This window comes from Parus major, chromosome Z (genome assembly GCF_001522545.3).
Source record: "Parus major isolate Abel chromosome Z, Parus_major1.1, whole genome shotgun sequence".
Taxonomy (NCBI): Eukaryota; Metazoa; Chordata; class Aves; order Passeriformes; family Paridae; genus Parus; species Parus major.
This window is the reverse complement of record NC_031799.1, coordinates 23,327,657-23,352,895: the sequence shown is the minus strand read 5'-3', so window position 1 is coordinate 23,352,895 and position 25,239 is coordinate 23,327,657. Positions and strand designations below refer to the sequence as shown.

The window sequence follows — 25,239 nt, the reverse complement described above, 5'->3', positions numbered from 1 at the left end:
TCCTTAATTACCTCCCATTGCTAACACTTGATTAGAGGTTATGTTTGACAGTTGCTGCATGGGTTGCTACTATTTTCCAAGTCTTTTCCAATCAAAAAAAATATTAACAGATTATAATTAAACACAGGTCTGAAAGACATCATCTTTAGACTCTAAACATACTGTATTATCAGGGTTAAGAGAAAGAAATATCTGGATATTCTTATATTCATTATGCTACTTACAGGCATTGCAGTATTTCACTATACATTACTATATTTTAAACAATAGCATATGGGAAGATCCTAGTACAAGTAAATAAAACACTGATTACATTACAATTCTTATGAAAATTGTTTTGCTTCTTATGGAACTGCCTTAGCACCACATTTGTAATTGCTTTTTCCAATATATAAACAGTATTTTATTCTTATTTTTAAAGTTTTTTTATAACATGAGCCTTTTCTGGCAGTATGAAAAGCATTCTTCATTCAGACAAATTACCTAAACAACATAACAGGAAAAAAACAACTTCATACTAGTTTTATAACTGGTTTATAATAGGTGTGTTAATGCAAAAAAGATAATCAGGGAGTCCCATAGCCTCTGAGTCTCCCTATTGCAATGAAGTCCGACTTTTCTTCCATTGCTGTATTTTTCCCAATTAAATATACATACAAACTGATTTCTTAGAAGGTTTTGTCTATCATTTAGATACCAGGCTATGAATTACAACAGATATCAGCAAGCAATGAAGTTATGGAAGTATAAGAAGTAAAATACTGCTTAACTGAAGTGACGGGTTATGCACTCAGTGTTGTGTCATTGTTTAAATTGTCCATAACTAGCATTTGTATACTGAGGTAGGTCTTGGTCAGCTGCTTTGTAAGGCGAAACTCTTTCTAGCAGTCTGAAAGATGCTGTGTGCACATCCATTTAAAAAATATCAAGCCACCTGGTAGACAAAGTGTGGGCATAGTGTTAAACAATTCCAGACTCAGGTTCCCTTCACTGCTGAGAATTTAAGTGTGTATTATGTACATTTGTGCATCAAAAGTATGTAAGATTTCTGCTGTGGAAAGAAAATACAGGTTTGTTAAAACTTGTCAAAATAGCAATAAAAGAGATTATTTATTTTAGCATGTTTCTTTTCAGCTGTCATCTCCCTCTTCTCAGTGCTTTTCCATAAATTGACAGAGTTTTAGATTATATGTTACCTTGTGGGGAAAATCCAAGACATATGATACAGATACCATTAAAAGTCTTTACATTTTAAAATATTTAAAAATATGTTCTAAGATCAGACTGGATGTCAAAACAGTGTGTTCCTTCTACTGTATTAGCTGATTTCTTTAGAGGCATGAGTGTGCTGTACTGAAAAGAAAAAGAAAAGCAGCTAGTCTTGTGATCTGTAGTAGCTGTTCCAAAAGGGAGTACCACCCTCAGCATCATATGCTAGGTTGGCATTATATACATATATGTACTCCCATACAAGTAATGTTTTGGTGATCAATCTTAAAAGGCAATGAGAAAAGGGAACAAGGTCTGACCAACAACATAGTACTTAATTTTTACATACATGAGTTTATGCAAAATGTAATGTGTGAATGATGATAGACATGCGAAAATTTTAGTGTTATCCACAAGAGTTTTATGTTCTGACCAGTGGCATAACATAATAAACAAGAGCTACCAAGGTTGGAAAGGAAATGCTCATGATAATCTGATGACAATAAAATTATCATCTTATCTCATTGGTTACTTGCATTTGCTGGTTGGTTGTTCAGCTGTTTTACATAGTTAGAGTACTCCTTTACCAATTGTCACTTTTATGACTTATTGTGAATATTTCTGCAGGGCAAAATAATCTTAAGAAAATATTTGGGAGTTGAGAGGAAGGGGACTTCCTTTTCATGATGCAGGAAGGGTCTAAACTAAAGTTTACAGGGATGAGAACTTCAGTCTATCCCACCCCTAACATTTTGATGCCAGTGCCAACAAGAATTGCCCAGAATCTGGAGAATGTTCAGCAGGTTTAGATAAGGAAGTTCCTCATTATGAAGGTAGTCAGGCACTGGAACAGATTGTACAGAGAAGCTGAGAATGCACCATCCCTGGAAGTTTTCAGGGCCAGGGTGGATGGGGGTCTAAAAAATCTGGTCTAGTGAGGAGTGTCTCTGCGCATGGCAGGGGAGTTGGAAATGGAGGGTCTTTAATGTCCCTTACAACCCAAACCATTCTATGATTCTATGATTCTCTTACAATAAAGAGAGACAGGTAATACAAAATAGAAGTAAGACAGAAAAATGCACAGAAACACTTATTGTTGGGAGCTGGAGTAGGTTCAGGTGGAAGGGTTACAGATCTTTGGTCAAGGAGAGAGTTGTGCAAAGACTACAAGGCAATTAAGAAAAAATTGGAAGTTAATATAATGGGAAAGAGTAAGATAAAGCTGCATCTCAGAGAACAGTTTATTTATAGCACTTTATTGACAGGATGAGAATATTATTTTTAGCAGCATCTTTTGAATGCTCTTTAGAATTACACCAGTGTAAGAGTCCAAAACACAGTACAATGACCAAAGGATTTGTCATTTAAAAGAAAGGTTAATGTTTTAAACTCAAGACTTAGAAACATTTCATTGTTCAAAGTGTTTTGATATTTTTGTGCATCACAAGGAATGTAAATTGGTAAAACTAGGATTATCTGCATAAAAATATTTCAAAGTTATCTATATAAAGAAATAAAAGGCTATTTGATTTGTCTTCTCTATTTCTTATATTAGAGTGTTGACTGGGAAAGCCCAATAATATTTATACAGAGAAGAATGTAATTAATTTCACCATAAGAATAAAAATTAACTACTTCTTTTCATTTTTGAAAGCTGTCTGCTGGCAATGCAGATATTTGACGATCTTTGTTACATTTTTTCCACTGCTATTGACAAGCAAGCAGCAGGTCTGTTGGATGGAGGTTCAAAACTGCTTATGAGCAGCAATCCACCTGCAGCATGGTACAATAACCTTGACCACAGGAGAGAGCTTAAAGCAGTTGAATGAATATGCTAAGTTACCCACCAATCTTTGTCTCCTTAGGACCAGAAAATACACCAGCCGTGTGCATTCATAGGAAAATCTCAACTAGTGGAATAAAATTTCTGATCAGAACAAAAAAGCTAGCCAATAAATGTCTGCTCCTAAATACCTCTAAACTGAAAAAGAATATTGTCATGTCTGTCCTTCCTGGGCTAAGGAAAGTAAACAAAGATGTCTTAGTAATTCTGCAATTCTGGATTTACCCACATTATCATCAGTATTCTTTGATGAAAGCCTAAGAACCTAGCAACATCTGGAACACATTCATAGACAAAAAGTTATTTTTAGAAGACACTTAACTGTTGCTCTTATGGAATTTGTTGCTTTAGCAATTCTTCTGTGATAAGCAGCATTGGATCAGTTATCTTGTCCTGAGGTTAGATGCTGTTCTGAGAAATCTGATTTAGTGGAAGATGCCCCTACTTACGGCATGGGTTGCAATTTAAGGTGGTATTTAAGATCCCTGCCAACCCAAACTGCTTTATGGTTCTAATTCTATTAACTTGTTAATATACATTTGACACAATGTGTACCCTGTTTTAAAAATATCCTATTTTAAATTATGTCTCATAAGGAAACAGCAGTGGAAACTATTTGTACAAAGTATGAGAGGGAACAGGGACCATTTAGGGTGTATGAGACCCTGCAGATGTCAGCACTTCAGATGTTATAATCTGTGATTCCAAGAACAGAAATACTAAACTCTACAATTATAAGCATTTAACCAAGCCCAAGCATTTAAATGGGGTTTTTTTCATCTTCTTTTACCATCCAGCCTGCATTCTGAAATTCTGCATTCTTTTGGAGACCAGAATTTCAGAGCAATTAGAGTCCAGCAGAGATGCTGGAGAATTTTTCTATTCTTCAGACTAATCAAAAGGAGACACATAACAAGGATTTCTAGTATTTTAATTTCTTCCAGCACCTTTGTAATTAATTCCTGCTCTGAGGAAGATGTAGAAGATGGTAGTAATTTGCAGCAAAATACATAAAACCTAACCTGAGAAGTTAGTTCAATAAGAAATTAGATGGAAAAAGAATTCCATGTATCAAACAAAATACATTATTAATGGTTCTGCCCAAAACTTGGGAATTACTTTTTCCTTCTGACAGATGTGTTGTACATCTTTGTCAAATGTTCCACAGGGTGTTTGGAAAGGAAATTATGTACAATGTGCTAAGATGTGAACAGTCAAAATGTTAAATATTTCAACTTATCTTTCTGTGAGAAAGTACACGTACAAAACACAAAAAAATATCACCCCAGTATTATTTTTTGCTATGTCATTTTAATAAATGTAGCTAAACTGTAATGTACGTGTTCAAAATTATTGGGAGGGGGGAACACGACAAAAAAACCCCAAAACAACAAGTCAAGCACATTACAATGCTTTTGCTTTGAAAGGACATTGTCTTTCTAAATAAAAAATACACTGAAGTAGGAGGGAGTAAAACCAATCAAGATGGATGTCTTTGATGCTATACATCTCAGGTGGAAAGTGTTTGTTTTGTCATCAACTTTCTTTACATTCAGCACATATTACTCCCAGTGACCCCAGTGTTTAGTCCCCTGCAGGACTGTTCATATTCTAGATATGTTCAGACAAACTGTATCTGTAGGGGAAGTAATATTTTTTTTCAATATTTAACAGTAATTAATTTTTATTCTGAGGAAATAGTGGCATTTTCTCCTCCTATTCAGACTTATTTGCCTGTGTGTTTATTGTTTTAGCTAGAGGTACCTTGTTTAATGCTTATATTAAGCTTCAGTTTAATATTTATATTAAGTGTGTCTGGTAAGAGAATAAAGAGAGTAGGAAATCTATTCTTTCTAGATACATTTGCAAAACTGTGCATATAATTTCTATTCAGTGAAAAAGGATAAATTTACTATTGTAAATCTAGAAGGTTAACTGTTTTTGGAGTGATCAATTATGTAGCTCACAAAACATCTCTCTTTTGTATTTTTTTGTATTACAGGTAGCATAGTGTACCTTGGGATGATGGTGGGGGCGTTCTTCTGGGGAGGCTTGGCAGACAAGGTGGGAAGGAGACAATCACTCCTGATATGCATGTCTGTCAATGGATTCTTTGCCTTCCTTTCATCCTTTGTCCAGGGCTATGGCTTCTTCCTCTTCTGTCGCTTGTTTTCTGGATTTGGGTAAGCTCCTCTGGTTTTGTTCATTTTCACAATTCTGTGTGTTAATAAAACATATCTGTTTGCAAAAGTACAATTTTTAGTGTAGAAATACACTAACAGTGTAGAAATGCACTCTGTGTCAGAGGTGAGAGAATTAAGCAAGGTAGATACTACACTCCTAAATAACCTGAAGGGGAAAAATAATTTTGGGGGAAAGAAACAGACTGAAAACTGTGAAACTGAGTTTGCTATATTGCAAAGGATTTGTTTTGTGAACTTGATCAACCTGTTTAACTCTTCTATGCCTTGTCTTCTTTATGTATTTTGTTTGGTCAGCAAAATAACACTCTCCTCACAGGTGTATGCTAAATACAAAGAGGTGTATTTTGGTAATATTTATAAAGTTTCTAATGTCTCTGTGTGCACAGTATTGTTTATAATACCATTGTATCAGATAGTCAACTTTAAAACGGGGTCCTAAACTGTGCCAGATTCACAGAATTCACAGACTGACCAAGTTGGAAGAGACCTTCAAGATCATCGAGTCCAACCCAGTCCTAACACCTCAACTAAACCATGGCACCGAGTGCCACATCCAGTCTTTTTTTATAACATCCAGGGATTGTGACTCCACCACCTCCCTGGGCAGATCATTGCAATACTTTACCACCCTTTCTGTAAGAAACTTTTTCCTAATATCCAACCTATATTTCCCTTGGTGCAGCTTGAGACTGTGTCCTCTCGTTCTGTCAGTTGCTGCCTGGTGAAAGAGACCCACCCCACCTGACTGCAAACACCTTTCGGGGAGTTGTAGAGAGGGTCACCTCTGAGTCTCCTTTTCTCCAGGCTAAACTACCCCAGCTCCCTCAGCCGTTCCTCACAGGGTTTGTGTTCCCAGCCCCTCACCAGCCTCGTTGTCTCCTCTGGATGTGCTCAAGTGTCTCAATGTCCTTCCTGAACTGAGGGGCCAGAACTGGACACAGCACTCCAGGTGTGGCCTCACCTGCTGGCTATGTTCAGCCAGCTGTCACCAGCACCCCCAGGTCCCTTTCCACCTGAGCACTGTCCAGCCACACCATCCCCAGCCTATGGTACTGCAGGGGGTTATTGTGGCCAAAATGGCACTTGGACTTATTAAACTTCATCCCACTGGACTCTGCCCATCCATCCAACCATTCCAGGTCTCTCTGCAGAGCCCTCCTCCCTTCCAACAGATCAACACACACTCCCAGCTTAGTGTCATCTGCAAATTTACTAATGAAGGACTCAATACTCTCATCCATGTCATCAATAAAAATATTGAACAGGACTGGCCCCAGCACAGACCCCTGAGGGACACCACTGGTCACTGGCCCCCAGCTGGGTGCAGCACCGTTCACCACCACTCCCTGGGCCATCCAGCCAGTTCCTAACCCAGCACAGAGTGCTCCTGTCCAAGCTGTGGGCTGCCAGCTGTTCCAGGAGTGTGCTGTGGGAGACAGTGTCAAAGGCCTTGCTGAAGTCCAAACAGACACATCTACAGCCTTTCCAGAATCCACCAGGTGGGTCACCTGGTCATAGAAGGAGATCAGGTTGGTCTAAATGACCTGCCCCTCCTGAACCCATGCTGGCTGGGTCTGATACCCTGGCCATCCTCTAGGTGCTGTGTGATGACACTCAGGATAAACTGCTCCATTACCTTACCTGGTACTGAGGTCAGGCTCACTGGCCTATAATTACCAGGATCCTCCTTCCCACCCTTTTTGTGAATGGGAGTCACACTGGCCAGCTTCCAGTCATCTGGAACCTCTCTGGTGAGCCAGGACTGTTGGTAAATGATAAAGAGCGGCTTCATGAGCTCATCTGCCACTCCTCATCACCCTGGGATGGATCCCATCTGCTCCCATAGATTTATGAATATCCAAGCAGATCAGCAGGTCTCTGACTGCCTCCTCCTGGATAACAGGGGGACCATTCTGCTCCCTGACACCATCTACCAGCCCAGGAGGACAGCTGTCCTGAAGGCTTGCTTTCCCACTAAAACTGTGGCAAAGAAGGCATTGAGCACTTCTGCCTTCTCCTCATCTGCAGTTAGTAAGTTCCCTCCAGCATAAGACTGAACAAAGATTGGTCTTACCCTTCCTTTACTTTTAACGTATTTGTAAAAATATTTTTTTTTATCCTTTACAGAAGTCACTATTTTAAGTTCAAACTGAGCTTTTGCCTCTGTCTGTTTTTTCCTACATGCCCTAGCAACCCCCTTAAATACTTCCTGAGAGACCTGACCCTCCTTCCAAAGATCATACATCCTCTTTTTATTCCTAAATTCCTCCAAAACCTCTTTGCCCATCCAGGCTGGACATTTGCCTTGTTGACTTGTCTTTCAGCACACAGGGATAGTCTGTTCCTGTGCCCTCAAGATCTCTATTTGGAAGCACATCCACCTTTCCTGGACTTCTTTGCTTTTAAGGGCTGCTTCCCAAGGAACACTCTGAATAAGTCTCCTAAATAGACCAAAGTCTGCCCTCCAGAAGTCCAGTGTAAAAGTCTTATTGGTGCTCCTCCTGATTGCACCAAATATTGAGAACTCTATAATTTCACGATCACTGTGCCCCAAGCAGTCTCCGGTCACCACCACATCTCCCACCAGCCCTTCTCTATTTGCAAAGAACAGGTCTAACATAGTCCCTTCCCTGGTGGGCTTGCCCATCAGCTGCGACAAAAGTTGTCCACCATACACTCTAAAAAATTTCCTGGACTGTCTCTTTTCTGCTGTAAGTTTCCAGCAGATGTCTGGCAGGCTGAAGTCACCTACAAGAACAAGGACTGGTGATCCTGAGACATTCTCCAGCTGCTTACAGAATGAGCTGTCCACCTCTTCTTCCTGGCTGGGTGGACGATAACAGACTCCCAGCAGGACGTCAGCCTTGTTGGCCTTCCCCTTAATAAATGTTATTATTCTCTCTGAAAGAATGTTTTTTATAGACTTGTGTTTTCTTTGCTTTTCATTTAAATAACTTCTCAGTGATTAAATTTTTAAATTAAAACTCTTATGAGCAGAGACAGGTACGTAAGTAAATTACTATGAGAAAGCCTCTACCTCTACTGCACCCTTGCATACACAAGAGCTCTCTTCTACACACCGCTTAGTTTAGCACTTCTGGTCATTGCTTGATTCAGATTAAGGCTCCTAATTACAGTTCCAACTCAGACCACCATCAGTCTTTAGTGTGCTGAATAGACAGGATCTGGTGAGAGCACAGCAGCTGTGTTATAAAGTCATACACAGGAACTCCACTGCTTTTATGGTTTGTTTCCTTTATGTTACATAGCCATGGTTCAGCAATGCAGTTGTGTGATATTTTTGTTTTAAGAAATCCTTTGAACTCATCTGAAGTAGGCTAGGGCTCGACATGAATACCAAAAAGAAATTACCATGGCACTCAGTAGTTTTAAACTGATTTAGGAAGAGGAATAGAAGGACAAGAGGACAGAGAAAGATGTGAGGAGCCTTCTTGCTAGAAAAATCTCCTTAGTCTGTCACCAGATTATCAGATATGACTTTATAAGATAACAAGGGAAAATGGCAATATCCTAATTCCTAAAAACCCCAAATCCCATAGAAAAACGAAATTTTAAAATTCCCACATCATATACCATCATCAGTTCCAGGAGCTATTTTTTTTTCACCCCATGGAGAAACACTACAGATCATGTTTCATGACACTTTCACTCTTTTGTGATCCTGGCAAAGTTGAGAAGCTTGTTGTATTACTGCTTAGCCTGGCCAATTCCCTGGACCCTTTTTCTACAAAAGTTTGTTTGTTAGCAGAGAGGTTTGGCTTTAACCTAAATTGTCCATTTAGGGATATATTGCAAAATATGTACTTATTATGCATCATTAGAAACTTGCCTGCACCATTTCCTCCTCACCTGTCCAGGATCTTTTCCAGTAAGTGTCAGCAGCTTTCCTTGTGATACATGTACATCCTTGATTGGGAACCATGTTCTCTTGTGTACCGAGCTTATGATTAATGGTCCTTGAAGGACAGCCCCTTCATATCTGTATCCTGTACTTTCCTCACTCTGTTCAAAATCCTCCTACTTCATCTTTGAGAGCTACAGGGATAAATCATAGATAATTTGTCACCATGTACGGTATTTCAAATGGAGTCTCCAAAACAAAACAAACCCCAAACCAATCAAAACAACAACAAAAATGACAGCATGAACTGCAGAATCATTCCTCACAGAAATTACTGCAGAGAGAGGTTCATGGTTGGCTCATATTTGCTGTTTTCTTCAAAGATTGTATTTTTCCCATGAATAATCCCCTTCAGATGGTATTAGGGTAGCAGTGTGAAAGCCATGAATCTTCTAGAAAAGAGTCTGCTTCTCAGACCCTCAAGATGAGGAAAAGTTCATCTTGATGGGTGGTTCCCTTTTTCCAGTCAATGAACAAGTCACCAAATTGCCACAATTTCTCAGATATGGAGGATAGTGGCTTATGAACTTTGTCTTCCAATTCCATCAGGACCCACAGATGTATCTTATCAGGTCCCATCAGCCTGTGCACCTTCAGGCAACTTAGATGCTCCTGAATCTGATCACCTCCTAGAGTGGAAAGTTGTCATTCTTCCAGCACCCCTGCCTGGACTTCTGCAGCTTGTGTGAATGGAGCTCTTTGCAGTGAAGACTGAGGGGGAAAAAAAAAAGTTGAGTGCCTCAGCCTTCTCCATATCCAAGTAACCAGGTCTATGATTTCCTTTGGGGAAAGGTACAGATTTTCCCTAGTGTTTTTGATGACATTCCACTGTAATTCTGTTTTCAAGGGAGGATGCTTTGTTCCAGTAATTTTGTGTGATTCAAAGAGCCCAACTGTGGAATTAGAATGATTTTAAGGAAAGAACTGAAAGATATATTTTAAAGGCAAAATAGTATTACTCAAACTGGAGAGGAGCAGGAGTTTTCTGAAGGGACAGAGAGTTATCTGAACAATTTTTTCTTTTAATTAAAGATTACAGAAATATTAAGAAATACTCAAATTATCTAAAATAATTCAGGTATATAGAGTTTAAACTGCTCTGTTATTTTCTAGATAATAAAAAACAAAGGTTTAAGATGCATGAAAAATAAAACCAGTATCTGATAGAAGATTTTATTTATTTAAAAATACTATAAAATATGTTCTTCTCAAAATTGCTTGCAGTGAAACTGTGTTATAGAAGTAAAATATTCAGGGAAAAAAATACCCCTTCAAGTACATTTCCCCCCCATTTTTAAATGGAAAAACCCTTAAGATTAGTAAAACTTTTGCAGGCAAAAAAAAGATATTTCAAATGCAAACCACTATAAATAATATCAAGATCCTGCTGCATAAGGAGTATTGAAACATGTAAAATTCTGAAAGGTAGGCTTTAGCCAGACAAAAGAATGACAAAATGTTGGAAAGCCTGCAAAATAATTCCCCTTTCCAGATAAAAATATTAGAACTGTGATTCTTCCATTGATCAATTGAAAACCAAAACTCAAATGGAAATTGAATCCAAAAGCTTGATAAAGGTCTAGGAGGCTTTAGACAAGATTTCCATGTGTTTTTTCACAAAAAAAGTGAAAATATAGAAAAGGAACTGTGAGTTGTATTCATCATTATCCAACGGGGGAAAGTGCAAATATTTATCATCAAAAAACACCTTGTTGTATCTGTCTGAAAATGTCAAAGGAGGGTTTCTCTGATACAGAGAATGACTCACAACATAGCCATTAACTTGAATGAAGCTGGAGTTGTTGTCTGTTCAACATCACCACTATGAAATATTATTCTCAGCTACTTAATTTTATCTAATTTTTCAAAATCATTAATCTAAGCTACTATTAGTTTATTTTTTTTATAATTTTAGATGTATTTTTTTCAAGAAGTACAACAACTAAATTTATAATAAAGGGATTAAAACTGCACTACAGATTTGTCTTATCCCAGTAAATTTCATTTTGGTTGCTTTGAGATATGCAGAGATTATACAATTTGGGGGGAAAACATCATGCTTCTCCAGCCCAAATATTACTTTTAAAAGAAATCAAAGTTTCCATACAGCGAAAACTAGCTGAAATAAATGTCCTGAGGTGAACTACAATTTAGAAATTTTTCAGACAACTTCATGTTTGCCCCTGGTAGAAAGATATTCTTTCTTCTGAGCAAAATAAAAATTGCTCAATAAATGTGTCCTGTTTTAAAAGTATGCAGTATTTCCAGACTGCAAATATTTCTTTCAGTTTGCCAAAATTGCCAATTTGGCCTAATTTCTTCTCCAAGCCCACAGAAATATGAGGAAATACAGGTTAGATGCCATTAACTGATGTAAATAAAAGCTATTAAGAAGCTTGTCCTCGGCCTATTATGCCTTCTGAATAAAAGTCTTTCTCAAGATGCATTAATGTAGCTGTCCTTTTCCAGATTACTTTAGACTATACTTCATTAAAACTGAGACTTAACTTCAGACAGTTTTCTTCATCTGTCCTTACACAATCTCTAAACCTTCCTGCAGTTCTCCTTCTACATTACTGGGATCTACCACAGAGTGCTGGCATCACTATGGTAGAACAAAACTCATTGTTTGGATATTTTCTCAAACTTTTCATGGGGAATCAAAATTTTCATGGGGAATCAAATTTTCTTGGGGAACCATAAATTAGCAAAAATCCAAAGCTGTGAATGTAGTTTCTTGTAGCATTCCTTCCAGTTTTGAGGGGTCGCCTGTGTAAGTCCACACATTCTGACTTTTACCATTTCTTTGACCTTTTTGAATATTATGTCTAGTGTCAAGAAGCACTAAAGAGTTGTATATCCACCCCTCAGAGACTATGACAGGAAGGGTGTGCAAGCAGTCTGCATACATAACAACTGCAAAAATGTTCCAGCAGAGATGTGGGCCATGTAGAAACAGGACAAGATGGTTGGCCTGCACAAGTAGTTCCTTCAGGAACTTCAGGTGTAGACCAACATCCAGCTTTTATAATTTAATGTCATCACTATTTAGTATCATGTTGTATTTATCTTTTACCACTTCATACCCACTTGTTCCACTTCCTTTTCATGAAGCACCTTCTATTCACTCACTCTCCAAAGGTTGTAATCTTCTGCCTCTGATTCCTCTTCAGCACCCAGCTGTGTCCTACCCAGGGCTATCAGTGTTTTTACACTGTGTGCTAATGAATAGCTCTGCAGGTGACTGGCTTCAAAGCTGATAGGCTATGCCAAAAGGGATATACACTTCTCTGTGAAGCCAAGTAAGCAGCTGGCAAGGTCTGAGCTGCACAAATAGCTTTGATGCAGACCTTGCAGCTTCAGATGGAGGTAAAGGATGATGAATCTAAACTTCAGGAAGAAGTAGTCTTCCTTAAACCTTCTTTTCCCTTCCTTATGAGAAGACAGTATTCTTATGAGGAAAGGAAGATCATACAAAAGGGAGAAAAAGACTAGACAAGGCTAAATAAAGGGAAACTACATGACAGAAAAAAAGATCAAAAGAATATTAAAAAAACATATAATTATTTCAGTTGGAAAGGATCTTTAAAATTGTTGAAGTCAGCCATCAACGTAGTACTTCCAAGTCCACCACTAAACCTTATTCCTAAACACCTCATCTACATACATACATACATACATACATACATACATACTTTAAAACCCTCCAGGGACAGACATTCCACACTTCCCTGAGCAGCCTGTTACAATGCTTTGCAAACCTTTCTATGAAGAAATTTCTTCTACCTTGCAATTCCTCTGGCATGGCTTGAGGCTATTTCCTCTCTATTTTTTGTTACTTGGAAAAGGAGAGACCAACCTGTCTACACCTCTTTTCAGATAATTGTAGGGAGTGATAATGTTTTTTTTCTTGTTTTCTCCAGCTGAAAGATGTCCAGTTCCTTCAGCCACTCCTCTTAGGACTTTTGCTCCAAAAAGTTTTGCCAACTTTGTTGCCCTCTCTGAACATGTTCCAGCATCAAAATGTTCTTCCCGTAGTGAGGGGCTGAAAACTAAACTAAGATTTGAGGTGTGGCCTCACCAGTGCTCAGGACAGGGGGACAATCCCTGCCCTGCTCCTGCTGGCCACACTATTGCTGGCACAGGCCAGGATGCCATTGTCCTTCTTGGCCACCTGGGCACAGCCTGGCTCATGTTCAGCTGCTGCCACCAGCACCCCCAGGTCCTTCCCAGCCACTCTGCCCCAGCCTGTGGCACTGCCTGGGGTTGTTGTGACCCAAGGGCAGGACCCAGCTCTGAGCCTGGTTGAACCTCACACCATTGGCCTCAGCCCATGATCCAGCCTGTCCAGATCCCTCTGCAGAGCCTTCCTGCCCTCCAGCAGATCTGCACTCCCACCCAGCTTGGTGTCATCTCTGAACTGACTGAGGGTGCACCTGATCCCCTTGTCCAGGTCATCAGTGAAGGAATTAAACAGGACTGGCACCAGTACTAAGCAGCAGCACTGGTGACTGAACACCAGCTGGATATAACTCTATCCACTGCTGCTTTCTGGGCCCAGCCATCCTGACAGATTTTTACCCACTGAACAGTGAGTTTGCCCAAGCCATCAGCTGCCAGTTTCTCTAGGATAATGCTTTGGGAGATGGTTTCAAAGGCTTTACTAAAGTCCCGCTGGGCAATGTCCACAATCTTTCCCTCATCCACAAAGTGGGTAACCCTATAATAGAAGGAGATCAAGCAGGACCTGCTTTTGACAAACCAGACCCGTGATGGCTGGACCTGATCCCCTGGTTCTCCTGTATGTGCCATGTGATGGTGCAGGTTGATCTGCTCCATGACCTTCCTGGACACCAAGGTCAAGCCCATAGTTTCCCAGCTCCTCCTTCCAATGCTCCTTGTAGATGGGTATCATATATCCCAGCCTCCAGTTAACTGTCACCTTCCCAGCTAGCCAGGACTGCTGGTAAATGACAGAAAGTGTCTCAGTGAGCACTTACAACAGCAGCCCTATGACCCCTGGTTCCCATCCAGGCCCACACACTTGAGCATGTCTAAGTGCTGTAATGAGTCACTGAACATTTCTGTTTGGATGATGTAGGCTGCATTCTGCTTTTTCTCTCTGTCTTACACATCAGGAGGCTGGGTACCCTGAAAACAACTGGTCTGACTGGTGGTCTATAGCAGATTAAAAATTGAGACAAAGAAGACCCCAATCTTTTCTTTACCTTTTGTGTTTCCCCCTTCATGTAAAAGAGTCTGGGTATTCTCTTTAGCCTGCCTTTTTTTGAAATATATTTATTGAAACATTTTTTTGCCTTTTACAGCAGTAGATAGATTAAGTTCCAGTTGGGCTTTGGGTCTTCTGATTTTCTTGCTGCATGACCTCATGACATCCCTGTACTCCTCCTGAGTAGCCTGCCTAGTCTTTCATAGATCCTAAACTCTTGTTTTTTTCTGGAGTTAGTATCTTCGTTCAGTCATGCTGGTCTTCTTCACTGCTGGTCCATCTTTAAACACATGCTTACAGCATGATCATGCTTCTAGAATTTTCCTGAAGAATGTCCTGGGCTCATTTGCTCACCACAACTACCTCCATGGGATTTTCTCAATCAGGCTTCTAAATAGGCCTAAGTCTACCCTCTACAAGTTCAAGGTACATGTTCTCCTTGCCATCCTTCCTTACTTCTCCAACAATGAAAGCTCTGTCATTTTGTGATGACAATGACTCAGAGGCCCTCCAGTCATCATAATCATGTCACATCACCCAGTCATCCTTCTCTGTTCACAAAGAGCAGGTACGGCAGAGTTCCCTCCCTTGCTGATATCCTGACCAGCTGTGTCAAGGCATTATCATCCACACACTCCAGGAGCCTCCTGGGCTGGCTCCTCTCCACTCTGTTGCTTAAGTTTCTGGAGCAGGCATCTGGTAGGTTGAAATCCCGCACAGGAATGATGGCCAGTGATTGTGAGAGTTCTCCCAGCTGCCTCTAGACTATTTCACCTCCCTTTTCTTCCTGGTTTGGTGATCTATAGCAGACACTGACCATGGTATTTTTCTTTCAAGTAAAATCTTGAAAAGAAGAATTAAAAAAAAATAAGAAAATCTACAAAATAAAGAATTCATTATCAGTGATTTTGTGGCTACCAATACTGGCATATATGAAAACAATTTATCTGACATATCTGACAAATTCTTTGCTATTATATGCTTGAATGTAAATTAAACTTGATTTTTTAAAAGTGTTAGGTAAATACAGGGAATGTATTATTTTTTTGTCAATTCATCTTCCATTGGAACTAACTACTGTAGAGTTAAGTAAATTATCATGTGAATATTTTTTACAAGGACTCTCTTGCTATTAATAGCACACAGACTACTTATGTACCTGCAAGAAAACTTCCTTATTATTCATAGTTCAAAAAAACACTTGCATTTAAAAATGGGTACAATGATCGGCGAAGCTTAGTCTTTAGTGTGATGCAGTTTTCTAGGGCTTTATCCAACAGTTCTTAAGGAAAAGGTCAATCTGTTTGCTCACCCTTAGATACTTTGCCAGTCTAATGGCAGTTCTGAAAGGAAAACAACAGAGATATTTTTCAATGAGACTTGTGGTACTGGGGTAGAAAACTGTTAAGAAGAAGAGTTTTGTGTAATTGAATGGAAGGACAAGCAGTGATGGGCAGATTCTAAATCTCTGAATCTGTATTTTGAGCTCTATCACTTTTTAACAAATAGCAAATTAGAAGGTGACAACTTGCAAATGCCATCTCTCACAGACAGTATCTATTTTTAGTCTGGATGTTGTTCAAGTTTGAAAGAGAAGACAAGGCATTTCAGAAGAACACAATCCTACCTTGTATATTTAGTATTCTGTAAGGGCTTTTTGTCCTAATTATTTCATGTATGCTTTTGCATTTCAAGCCCCTTTGGCTAGTGAATCAGCAAACAAACAATAGCTTCTATCTGAAGCCAGAGGTTTCTGAATGCCTCACAGACGTGTTTTCATCCCAGCTGTCACACTGTGCAGTTGCCAAAATCTGTTGTGACAAATCACAGCTCTGAAGGTAGATTAGCAGACATTTATCATCTTTGTTTGTAACAAAGAAAATGCAAATGTATCTTAGCTTATTGTTTGCTTCTCTGAATCCCACTCTCCTAAGGTGCATCACTTAAATCTCCTTTTGGTTTTACCTTTCTCAGAACAAACATGATCTGAGCATGTACATAAATACATGAATATGCATTCCCTCTTGCTCTGCCTACTTCTGGTGAGGTTTATTACAAAAGATGAAGAATAACTGAAAAAAAGATCAATATTTATCATTCTTTTGATTGACATATATGCTTTTCTCCCACATATAAACAATATGTTCAGTAGCAAAAGGTTCCTGCTGTTTCTTCAGTGCTGTTCTTGCATATATTTATACATATTTACAAAAAAAGCAAGGCTGAAGGCATGCATCCTTTCATTTCACATGAATAATCTGATCTTTATTGAGTGAGAATCCTTATTTCATGATCTTGGCCAAGCTCAATGAAGATTTTCCTCCTGTTGGTATCAGATTGTGTCTCATTGCAGAATGTGTTATTCAGGAGACAGATATCACTCGTATTCATCATCCCAGAGGCTTATATCAGTGTTTTAAAATCTTTTTTTAAAAGTTCACACAATTCCACACAATTTACCTGTGAAGATACTAAAAAAGTACTTAGTTTTTGTACATACTAGCAAGATAAATACTTCTTGTGACCTCTAAGGAAGTAGTGCATGGACTTTTCTCTGTTACCTTCGGGTAACATGTTTATATCCACTGCTTTGGTTAGAATAACTGGAGAGATAACAGAAATGAATAACAGATGAAACATAAAAACTTCAGCTTGTTTGAATAATTTATGTTTAGGAGAGTTAAACTCCTCCCCATTTCTAGAATTAATGTTCCTCTCAAGTCTACACAGTTTTCATGTGCTTTTCATCTGCACAGGCAGACATAAGAGAAGAATATAGTTTCATGTATCAATTAATTTTCTACAAGTGATGGTGAGCCATATAATTACAAACACAGTAACAGCAAACAGCCCAATTAATTGCCAGAAGCAGACTTAACGCTGCATACTGTGGGAAAATAGCATTTGCATTTATTTCCCTTAAAACAAAAGATGAAGTCTTCCTACTGAAAAATTAGTAGTAGCTCTGCTTTTAGTTTTACTTGAAATTCACACCTGTGCATGTAACCATGCATTTCACAAAATGTTAGTGGGCAACAAAGAGGTAGTTGCTTTCAAACCTACAATAAGAAAAGGTTGAGAATCAAATTCTGTTCCTTCCATAGGGAAGGGCTCACCTAGCTTGCATTTTATTTTTTTTAAAACTGTAAGAATTATATTCTTCCCTGCAGCTGTTGGGTGATTTGGTGGTGGGTTTTAAAATATGAACTTTTGATAAGCTAATGAATAAATAGCAGTAGCAGCTGAAGGATCTGGAAAATCCTTACAAGAGAGTGATGGAAATTGGAGATACTCTGATCTTCTCTTTCCCAAGGCTTTGAGAGGTAGTTTATGCTTCTGCTAGCAGAGTTCCATATACCAGGTACCATTTTAGTTCTATAATAGAAAATTACTGTAGTTCCAAGCACAAGTTTAAATTTCTGCAAGTCAGGAAGAAATTTCTTTGCTCCTTGGAGGAGTTCTCAAGGTCCATTCAGTTTTTAAGGCTATTTATCATTGTTGTTCAGTGTGATAACAGTTGTAGCTGTTCCTAATCTCCCTTTCTGCTGTCACTTGCTCTGCATTTGGGTGCAAGTTTTAAGGAATGGAGACCTGGCTACTGCCACTTTGAGATTTTTCAGCATTAAGAGCAAAAGCATAGTCTTCTGCAGGAGGATGTTTCGTCTCCATCTCTCTCTTTGCTCGTCCAGTTTTGCTGTTGATTAGCTTTTCTAAGACATTCATAATAGCTTTTTAGTCCTTGTAGTAGCTTTGTAATGTAGGAAGAGCTTCATAGGTGCCAGTATCCTAAAATATTGTAGCAGTATCAATCTGCACTTACACGAGGCCAGAAGAAAGAGTTCAACCAGCTGAGAAGCACATTTTCCATTCACCGGTTTGAGGTGCAAAAAAGGGCACAACACACTTCATTATACTATCTCTGTGAAACAAAGACCTACAACTACACATAGCAGCAGTTTTCTGTATGATGGAAATACATCCTGTATTTCTCCTTTAAACCCTAGACAGGTTATTTTCACTGTTTAATCAATATGAGCATAATATCTGGACTTTAAATTGTTTCTTAGCCTGTTGACATACTCACTGGAAGTGCCAAATAAACCAACTGGTTGAAACAGAAAAACTGTGAGTTTTCAGAGCTGATTATTTTTTTCCTGCTTATTTGCATAACCTAAATAAACATTTTTATTTTCTGGCTCCTGAATTCCTTTAACATGTATAAAAAGTCTATTTGCTAGGAAAATTGCACTATGATTTGGTCGGTATAGACAGGGTTTCTTCTGTAGCTTTGGGGAATCTTTAGGGTGTAGCATATACATCAACCTACCTGGAGCAGTTTTGACTGCTAAAGCAGCTTCTATCTCTCAGCATCCATAATATAGTTGGTTCATGCTGACAGGTAGGAGATGCCTTTTTTTGCTACTTTTGGTCAGGTTCTCTACATTTTATGACATTAAGTAGTGGTAGGTTTTCCCAGTTTGAAACATCCAGGCAATTGATGCCATGAGCAGCCTATTAAATTAGGTCTTCTTGAAAGTGGGCACCTATAACTCCCCATCCACACTTTTCAGCTTTGTCAAGAAACAGGAGTATCTTGTTTCTGGTTCTACTAGTAAATTTTTAACCTTAGAAAATAAACTCTAATTAGAGCCATGACTACTCTATTTGGAAAATTGTGGGAGTGCAATTCAAAGCTGTCTCTGCACCCTGGAGGGTTTACATCATAGCTGTAATCCACTTATATTTTTGGAACTGGAGAGCCCTGAATCCATAAAAGCACTGAGATAGAAGGGTTTCCCCATCACAGGAAAATGAGTTGTGTCTCTACCCTTAGCCATGCCCCCTCAATTTTATCTCAGCCCAGGTTTCCAGGGGAAGCTCCAAGGACATTGTCGCTTGTTGCCTTTGACAGGGCAGTTTCCTAGTGGAGGCTTTCAGTATTTCCATCCATGAGAAGAAATGGGATACAGCCTTTATTAGCTGTATATGAAACAAGAATTCCTAGAGGTGTAAATGTTTGCATTACCAGCAGAACCTGTAACAGCTAGCAGGTTCAACTATGCAAAAGATTCATTGTAAAGCTGAATATTGATCAGCAGTATTTCAGATTAGACAAGGCTTCAGGATGTCCTAATGCACCCTCCAGTACCTGAAGGGATCTTGTAAGAAAAATGGAGAGAAGCTTTTTACAATAGCATGTAGTGATAGAACAAGGCTTCAAACTGAAAGAGAGCAAGTTTAGGTTAGATATTAAGAAGAAATTCTTTCCTGTGAAGGTGGTGAGGCACTGGAACAGGTTACTGCTCCAGATTACTGCTCCAGGTTACTGAGGAATGTTATGCCATCCACAGCAGTGTTCAAGGCCAGGTTGGAGGGAGCTGTGAGAAATCTGGTCTAGTGAAGGTGTCCCTGCCCACATGAAGGGGTTGGAATCAGCTGGTCTTTCAGGTCCCTTTCAGCCTAAAGGACTCTATGGTTCTGATTCTGTGAAAACCTGTATAAAGGAAAAGAGAAAACAGCAGTCCCCTGTACAAGCATAACAGCTCAATCCAGTACTTCATCCCAGTACATGAAGATACATTAAAATATACTGTATGGCTATGGCACTGAATTTTTTTAGTGGTGAAATACCATTTCTGTAGCCATGTCTCCCTTATTAATATTTGTTTAAAACTGTTTTGAAGTTCGCTGTTTGCTTTCAGTTTGGCAGTTCCCAGATGACATTATAAGTATGCATTTATCTTTAAAATTCACTTAAAAATTTAAACCATGCCATATATTGCTTTCAAGTATGTAATCTGAAGGTATTTTCTTAACTGGAAAAAACAAAATCTAGAAGCACTTATCCTGATGTAGAATATTAAACTGCTTGTGTTCATAGTGAGCAGGTAAAGATAGTAAAAGATAACTTGGAAACTGGTACTAAAAGTGATACATATTTTGAGTTACTTTAATTTCTGTAAAACCATGTTGAGTCTTCTCTTTCTTTTTTTTTTTTTTTGTTCAACTGACCTTCAGACCATGTTTATTTTACCAAGAAAAAATGAATATTTTTTATTATGAATGCATACGCTTTTCATAAAAAATTAAGTAAAAAGCCAGCATGGGCTTAGCTATTCATGTAGTGCAACTGAGTAGAATATGTTTTGAATTGTAAAAAAAAAAAACCATCAAGAGTTAGTTACCTCTTGGTTACCTAAATTGTGGGAGGTAAGACTTAGAGAAATACTTATTACTCTTTGGGAAAATGATTAATATTTTTCCATTAGAACCAATGTATTTTGACACTTGTCAGTAGACAGCCATGATTTTGTAATGGTGAAAGTCAAGACTTTGAGCTGGTGTCTGTTCCAGTGACTGACACGTTAACAATCCCCTTGAAACGTTAAATGCAATAAATAGTACACAGAACTTCCAAGGAAATATTTAACAAAAATTTCATCCAAACCGATGAAAGTTTTCTCTGGAGTTCTCCAATATGTGGTGCGATTTGAGAAAAAAATACTTGCCAGAGAATCTGCTTGTATTTGAGGTTTCTGACGACTGCTGCTATGGACTTGTTCAAACTTTCTCTAGCTGTTACTCCCTTGCTTAATCCATGATCTGTGTCTCCTTTTAGAATCGGTGGAGCTATGCCAACAGTCTTCTCCTATTTTTCGGAAGTGCTTGCTCGGGAGAAACGAGGTGAACACCTGAGCTGGCTCTGTATGTTTTGGATGATTGGTGGCATCTACGCTTCTGCAATGGCTTGGGCAATAATTCCTCACTATGGTAAGAAAAGCCATAGAAGAAAGAAAAATCTCATTGTGATTTGGAGGTCTTCTATGAAACGAAAGATCTTGAAATACAACTTAATGAAAAGTCATCATGTCTGTTCTTGAATTACTGACCTAACTGATAAAAATAAATTTATTCATTTTGGAGTATACAGTGGGAATAGGTTGTACATCAAATAAGAAATAATTTATTGCAAGATGCAAAACTTCACCAATATCCACATTTAGTCTGATTCTTTAAAACACTGAAAACCTGTACACATGACAATTTATTTGGTGTTATTGTTAAACCTGGAGAAAATAGATGATGTGGAGATTTGCATCAGAGAAATTTTAAATTGCTGGAATGTCAAATTAGCAGTCCTTTTGACACAGTGATAGATTAAATGAATTAAACATTCTTGAGAAGCAGAGTAAGAGCTTTTCTTGATGTTTGCAGTGCTGAAATTTGAAATTAGTCTGAGAATAAATCTGTACTGAATGTTTCTTAGTAGATATTTCTAGTGGTGTAAAAACAGATAGATGTAACACAGTACATTTAAATGCTGTAAGGATGTATGAAGGCAGTGGCTGAAGTTATAATCATATGAAATAGAAGCTACTCTGTCAAAGAACTCTTTAATTGCCCTGACATGGTTAAATGTAATATGGAGGTACAGATTCAATTCTTTGTCTCCTGGGCTTGCCTTTTAGAAGAGTTAAGTGCTCACGGGTCTCCGGGGTTGCTGAGACTGCTCAGGGGTTCTTAAAAATCAGCTTCTTAAGCAGTTCTCTCTGGCAGGTCTCAAGTGAAGTAAAGCAGCACTGTGAGTAAGCTGGCATCCAAAACAGCTTTCTTTAGCCAAGCAAAGAGGTTTATCAAAGCTATATTGTGAAGGTTTGCCCAAAGTGATGGGAACATTTAGCAAGCGATAATGTCCATAAATAAATTATAATAATGCAGACTAATCAAATACCTAGACTGTTATATTAAAATTAATTTTAGGGTTCAGTACACTTAACCTGAATCTATATCTTCAACCTTGCTTTTCGACTTTGAATTGCTGGAAACAAAGAGAGGAATTTGTGCTGACAAGGTACAATATGGATTTTTTTTTCCCCAAGTAATAAATTGCTCTGGATGCCAAGTACTTTTCTGCTTTCCCATGGACTTTTATTTTTTTTTCTTCCAGTGGAAAATGCAAACATTATGACAGACTGATTTACATAGGTTGTCTAATTTCTTGTAGATTTTATAAATAACTTTATATCCTTTACTGAGGTGCTTTTAGAACATCACGTGGCAGTACATTTTAATAACATACACTCATACTAAAGCAGTGTCACTGCAGGGAAAACATTTCTTCTTTCTTTAGCAGCAAAAAAAAGGAGTGCTGCACTGATTTTTTTGTTGTTGTTCTTATTTGTCTTGTTGCTTTTTCCACCTGAAAAAATATTTGTTAAATACCATAAGACAAAATAAAGCAAAAAACAATTTCAAAACATAGTATGCTTCAGTGCTAGACATAAAAATCACTACTTGTTTATTAAGATAAGCAATAAGAAGTCTAAGGAAAGGACATTCCTTTTCAGAAGTGAAGATTTCTTGCCTGGTGTAATGTGTCTCTCTGGTTGTGAGTGGGAATGTATTAATATGTTCTCTATTCCAGCAGAGTTTTCTATTGCATCAGCAAATAACTGGTGGGGTTTTTTTTGTGACTAAAAGTCAGAATTACAAATTATAACGTAGACACTAGTCTCAAATGATAAAGTTCTTTACAGTAACACAGAACTTAAAAATACAGACATAGAGGTGTCCAAATAATGCACTCACTCTTGACTTGCAAAGCATTGCCCTTAAAATATTAACAATAACTTTTAATTTAAAAATATTTAATTATGTCTCCTACTTGAAATTTTTTTTATTCATTTCCTGGTCTATAAAATATATTAATTTTTTATTCTCTCTTAAGGTTTTTGGTTATAACTTTTCTCCTGTCAATACAATTAAATGACAAACTTAATTTAGAGAGGATAGAAGTTAAGTTTTAAATACAGTTGTTGTATAGTACCAACATGAACTGCCAAATATATTTACAGAATCTTCATTCACTGGATGTTGCCAAGGGCACGAGAAACTAAAGCTTAGAACCATGCTAAATTCACTAGACCTACCAATGGAGACCTGTTGACTGTTCTTAATTCTTCTTTCCATAATTAGATAAGACTTTTTGTTGGCGCAGGAGTCTGAGTCCATAATGGCTTCTATCTGAGTGTAAATGTGTGGAGAATGGACCAATCTCTTTTTCTTTAGATTAAGAAGTGGCTTGCAAAGTGGTCTGAAAAATATTCCTGTTTGTAGCAGAAGATTGTTGCAGTAAAGCAGTTAAATTCATCTGAAGAAATTTACTCTAATATCAGTGAAAATGATCCTTTTATCACCCTTTTGCATGATGGCTTGAGAACAGTTTTTGTTGTATTTTCCATGTCACGTTTGCTCCGTTTTTGTGTCACCCAACTGAAGATAAAAAAGATAAACTTATCTTCAAAACTGCAATGAAATCCCCTTCTGCATGAAAGCATGATGAACTGTGTTGTAATAAAACAGGCAAGGCAGCAGAGCAGCATGCAGCAACTGTGCAGATGAGGAGATAGAGAGTTCCTGGCTCACTGTGCAGCCCACGGCATGTAAAGCATCAGGCAGTGTTAATGGAGGAATTAACCTCTCAGCCTGCTGCAGATTTAACTGAGAACATGATGGACTAAAACTGTGGAGCAGCAATAAAAAAAGAAAACCTTTTAACTCCCTTATTCTCTCTGGGTTTTTGTTGAGCTGAAGGGTTTCTCAGTGTCACATGGTAGCAGTGGTATTGGGTTAAAAATTCCCATGCTAGTGTTACGTACTGTCTGTGGGTTAGAGGCTTAGGGCACAGCAAGTACTAGTGCTTGATGGGCAATAAAAGCAGAAGAATCTTAGGAGGCATCCATCTTTCAGCACTTCTGGTGAGCAGACCTGGATCCTTTTGCGTGGTAGGGGCTGTTAAGTGTGGATTTACAGAGACTGAGCTGATCTTCCTGTCAAGGGAAGGTAGTACAGGTAATGAAAAAGATTTTATAATGGTCTGTTAGTTAGGCATCTGAATGAAATTGCCATGAAAGTAGTGAAACCTCAGGCACTGAAATTCCTGTTGCAGGGGCTGTGTTTGATTCTGGTTTGAAGCAAGTTGATGCTCCAGGTGACCCTCAAGGTGCCCTCACCCCTGTTCTATTAAACAGATACTCTTCCTTCACACTGTGTTGGGGTATACCAGAAAACTGCAAATGAAGAAAAAAAATTAGCATTTAAAAAAAAAATAGAAAAAGAAGGAATACTGAATATTCCCAACATACACAAGAAAATGCCTGTCTATAAAAATATTCTGGCTGGTAGCTCCAAATGGAAGCAGAAGGCTTCTTGACCAAATAACCCTGCACTGCTAGAAAAAGAAATTTATAGGTTGATCCTTCTTTAATTTTTAAAATTCTGGACTCGCAATTTAAAAATCTCCAACAGCTTAATATTGCTTTCCCTTCCTATTGTTTTCCTCAAACATGTCTCTAAAAATCCTCCTTTTCCTGATAGTTCAGAACAAATTCATACCATAGCAACAGCTTTTTGGAAAAAGTTGGAGCCAAGGTACTATTTTCTAGTGTAGAAATAGATTTTAGTTTTTGCAGAAGAGATATGAATTTTATCAATTTTCCAGTACAAAGAGAAATGCCAAAGAAGATGGCCTGGGGAAGAGAACCATAGTGGTTTCTTCAGTTGTAAAAAGCCCATGAAGAAATCTGCAGACTTTGAAATCAATATATTTTCCTTTTTTTCATACCTGGAGGAAACGTGAACCAAAATTTAAAACCACGAATGAATTTTCAAATTTGCTTCATACAATTTCCTTTCTGATATATCTTCTGTCTTCAGAATCAGCCTTAACAAGTGAAAAATAATTTAAAATTTAAAATACTTAGGGATTTGCTAAGGTTGAACCTGCATTTGCTATGAGACTGTGTCATACTGTATAAATTGAAGAGATCCG

The 25,239-nt window shown here is 38.2% G+C and overlaps 1 protein-coding gene across 1 annotated transcript in view; it reads left to right on the top strand.

Moving 5' to 3' along the window:
• SV2C (synaptic vesicle glycoprotein 2C) overlaps positions 1–25,239 on the top strand; it is a 115,307-nt gene that overhangs the window by 45,962 nt on the left and 44,106 nt on the right. The window contains exons 3-4 of the mRNA XM_015615284.2: positions 5,055–5,235; positions 21,028–21,179. Coding sequence (XP_015470770.1) covers positions 5,055–5,235; positions 21,028–21,179 — 333 coding nt within the window. The remainder of the gene's footprint in view (positions 1–5,054; positions 5,236–21,027; positions 21,180–25,239) is intronic.